Here is a 2,190-nt window from a genome sequence, read left to right as displayed (position 1 = left end):
CAATCCCTGCCCGCGAGGGAGAAAGCGTGAAGAGTCTTTTTCTAACGAAGGGTGACCATCCAAGAGGGAGCCGCTCAAATGAGCCCCACCGCACGGGGTACTAGCCAAGAAAGTCAAAAGCGACATTAGTGGATGAATCCGATGATGTCGAGACGGGAAGGGCACTAATGGCGAAATAGAGTGGTATACGTTGTCCCGATTCACTCCCAAACGCAAACCGCATTCTAAACAGACTACAGTGGTCGACATTTCGCCAATGATCCAGTAGACTTCCAGAGCTTCCTGTTGTCGAAAAGCCGCATCGGTAGGAAAGATGTAGTATACCGTACGGACAACGCGATATGCATTCGGTTGAAGTTAAAAATGGTACGCCACCATGCTTGTGTCTGATGGCATTCGCTAATGAGAGGAAGAACGTGGGACTCATCGGTCAATATGACCTATGGGTTAAACGAGGTGTTGTCAGCATAATGGGGGCAAAATTGCCTCCGAGCCCCCATCTCTATAGAATATATGCACCGTCGACGCATTCACTCCCTGTCATAAAATGCGTTTCGGGCATTGAGGGCTACGCGGAGGTTGAGATCAGGTCATGCAACAATGGGCTTAGCCGCTTAAGAAACCTGTCAAACCTATATCATCGGATATGGAATACCAAGGAGCCAGCTCCGGGTTCCATTTTACAGCCCGGCCGATGTTTATCGTTCTCAATCGTAAGCCTGCTTTGAAAGACTTCATTAGCTGCTTGCTAACAAGCCTCCAGCTTCATTCGTCTTCTGACGATCCCTTAAAAAGGCATCTACGCCCACTACATCTTGATAAGAAATGGAGCGCGTCTATTCATACCCTGTCTCAACGAGGAGGCTTTCTTCGAGTATTAACTTGTGGTCCGAAAGGATCTGGAAAATCCACCTTCAATAAATACCTTCTAAACCACCTCCTGAGCCCTCCTCCGTCGGAAGATACCTTGCAACACAACCAACATGGAGTTGCTTTCCTGGATTTAGATCCTGGGCAACCTGAGCTGTCTCCGATGGGTCAAATATATCTTGCCCACTTGCGAACACCACTTCTAGGACCGCCGTTTTCGCATCCAACCCTTAATTCTCAATCAGACGGACATATTGTTAGATCCCATTATATTGGAGCTTCTTCACCGAAGGATGACCCTGACCACTACATCGCGACCGCAATGGATCTGATGAATCGTTATCAAGAGCTTCTCCAGAGCTATCCCCAATGCCCCCTTATCATAAACTACCCTGGTTGGATCTTTGGGCTTGGCCTCGAGATTGCCATATCTTTGGTCACATCATTGGGCCTCACTGATGTAGTATATATGAGTGACAAAGGACCAACTGAGGTCGTGGAACCGCTAACCGCCGCGGCCTCGGAGGCTGGCATCCCCGTGACGATTCTTCCATCTCAACCCACAGATTTTGTGTCTCGATCCAGTGCCCAGCTACGGTCTATGCAGATGCTTTCTTACTTCCATTTCACCCAGCATCAAGGCAAAAATGGAGTTTGGTCTGATATTCCGCTCTGTCAAACTCGCCCTGTAACTGTCAAGTACTCTGGAGCCTCACGGGGGATATTTGGAATAATGGTGACAGGGTCACACCATGAACCGGACATGCTACGTGACCTATTGGATGGAGCGGTCGTGGGGGTAGTTGCAATTGAAAACCTAAATGCAATCGCCAGTATCGACGGTAGGAACGATAAAACCATTGGGGTGCCCCATTTCGATTCCGACGGCGACTTGCAAATGGAGCCAGGTGTCACACTAAACGAAAACCAATCACCATCGCTACCCTCGTCACCATCACACCCATCACCAGATGACGACCAGCATCCTAACATCACTCACACCCCACGCGAGAAACTCCCTTACCTATTCGCAGGCAACGGCGCATGTTGCCCCCTTGACCCCAACCTGTCACACTGCCTGGGCCAGGCAATTATCCGATCCATCAATGCCGAAACACAAACCCTAGACATCTACACCCCCATCCCACACTATAAAATACGCAAGGCACTGGAGCAAGGCAACCGCCTCGTCCTCGTTCGAGGGCAGGTGGACAATCCCAACTGGGCAATCAGCGAAGAATACTTTTCCGCACGAGCTGCGGAGCGCCGGCATCGAAAGCTGATCGCACAAGCGAAGGCGGGCGGAGTCACACCTGATAC

The 2,190-nt window shown here is 50.2% G+C and overlaps 1 protein-coding gene across 1 annotated transcript; it reads right to left on the bottom strand.

The window, feature by feature from the left end:
* Positions 1-423: 423 nt before the first annotated feature.
* HCAG_05406 (conserved hypothetical protein) lies at positions 424-1,404 on the bottom strand (the record flags this gene model as incomplete). Its single annotated transcript, XM_001539889.1, has 4 exons — positions 424-440; positions 633-722; positions 926-1,099; positions 1,356-1,404. The coding sequence occupies 4 exons, from the start codon at positions 1,402-1,404 to the stop codon at positions 424-426; spliced, it is 330 nt and encodes a 109-aa protein (XP_001539939.1).
* Between the last annotated feature and the right edge of the window lie 786 nt (positions 1,405-2,190).

The sequence above is a fragment of the Histoplasma capsulatum genome, genomic scaffold, assembly GCF_000149585.1.
Source record: "Histoplasma capsulatum NAm1 scaffold_5 genomic scaffold, whole genome shotgun sequence".
Taxonomy (NCBI): domain Eukaryota; kingdom Fungi; phylum Ascomycota; class Eurotiomycetes; order Onygenales; family Ajellomycetaceae; genus Histoplasma; species Histoplasma mississippiense.
Note: the sequence above shows the minus strand (reverse complement) of the source record. Positions and strands in the feature narration are given on the sequence as shown.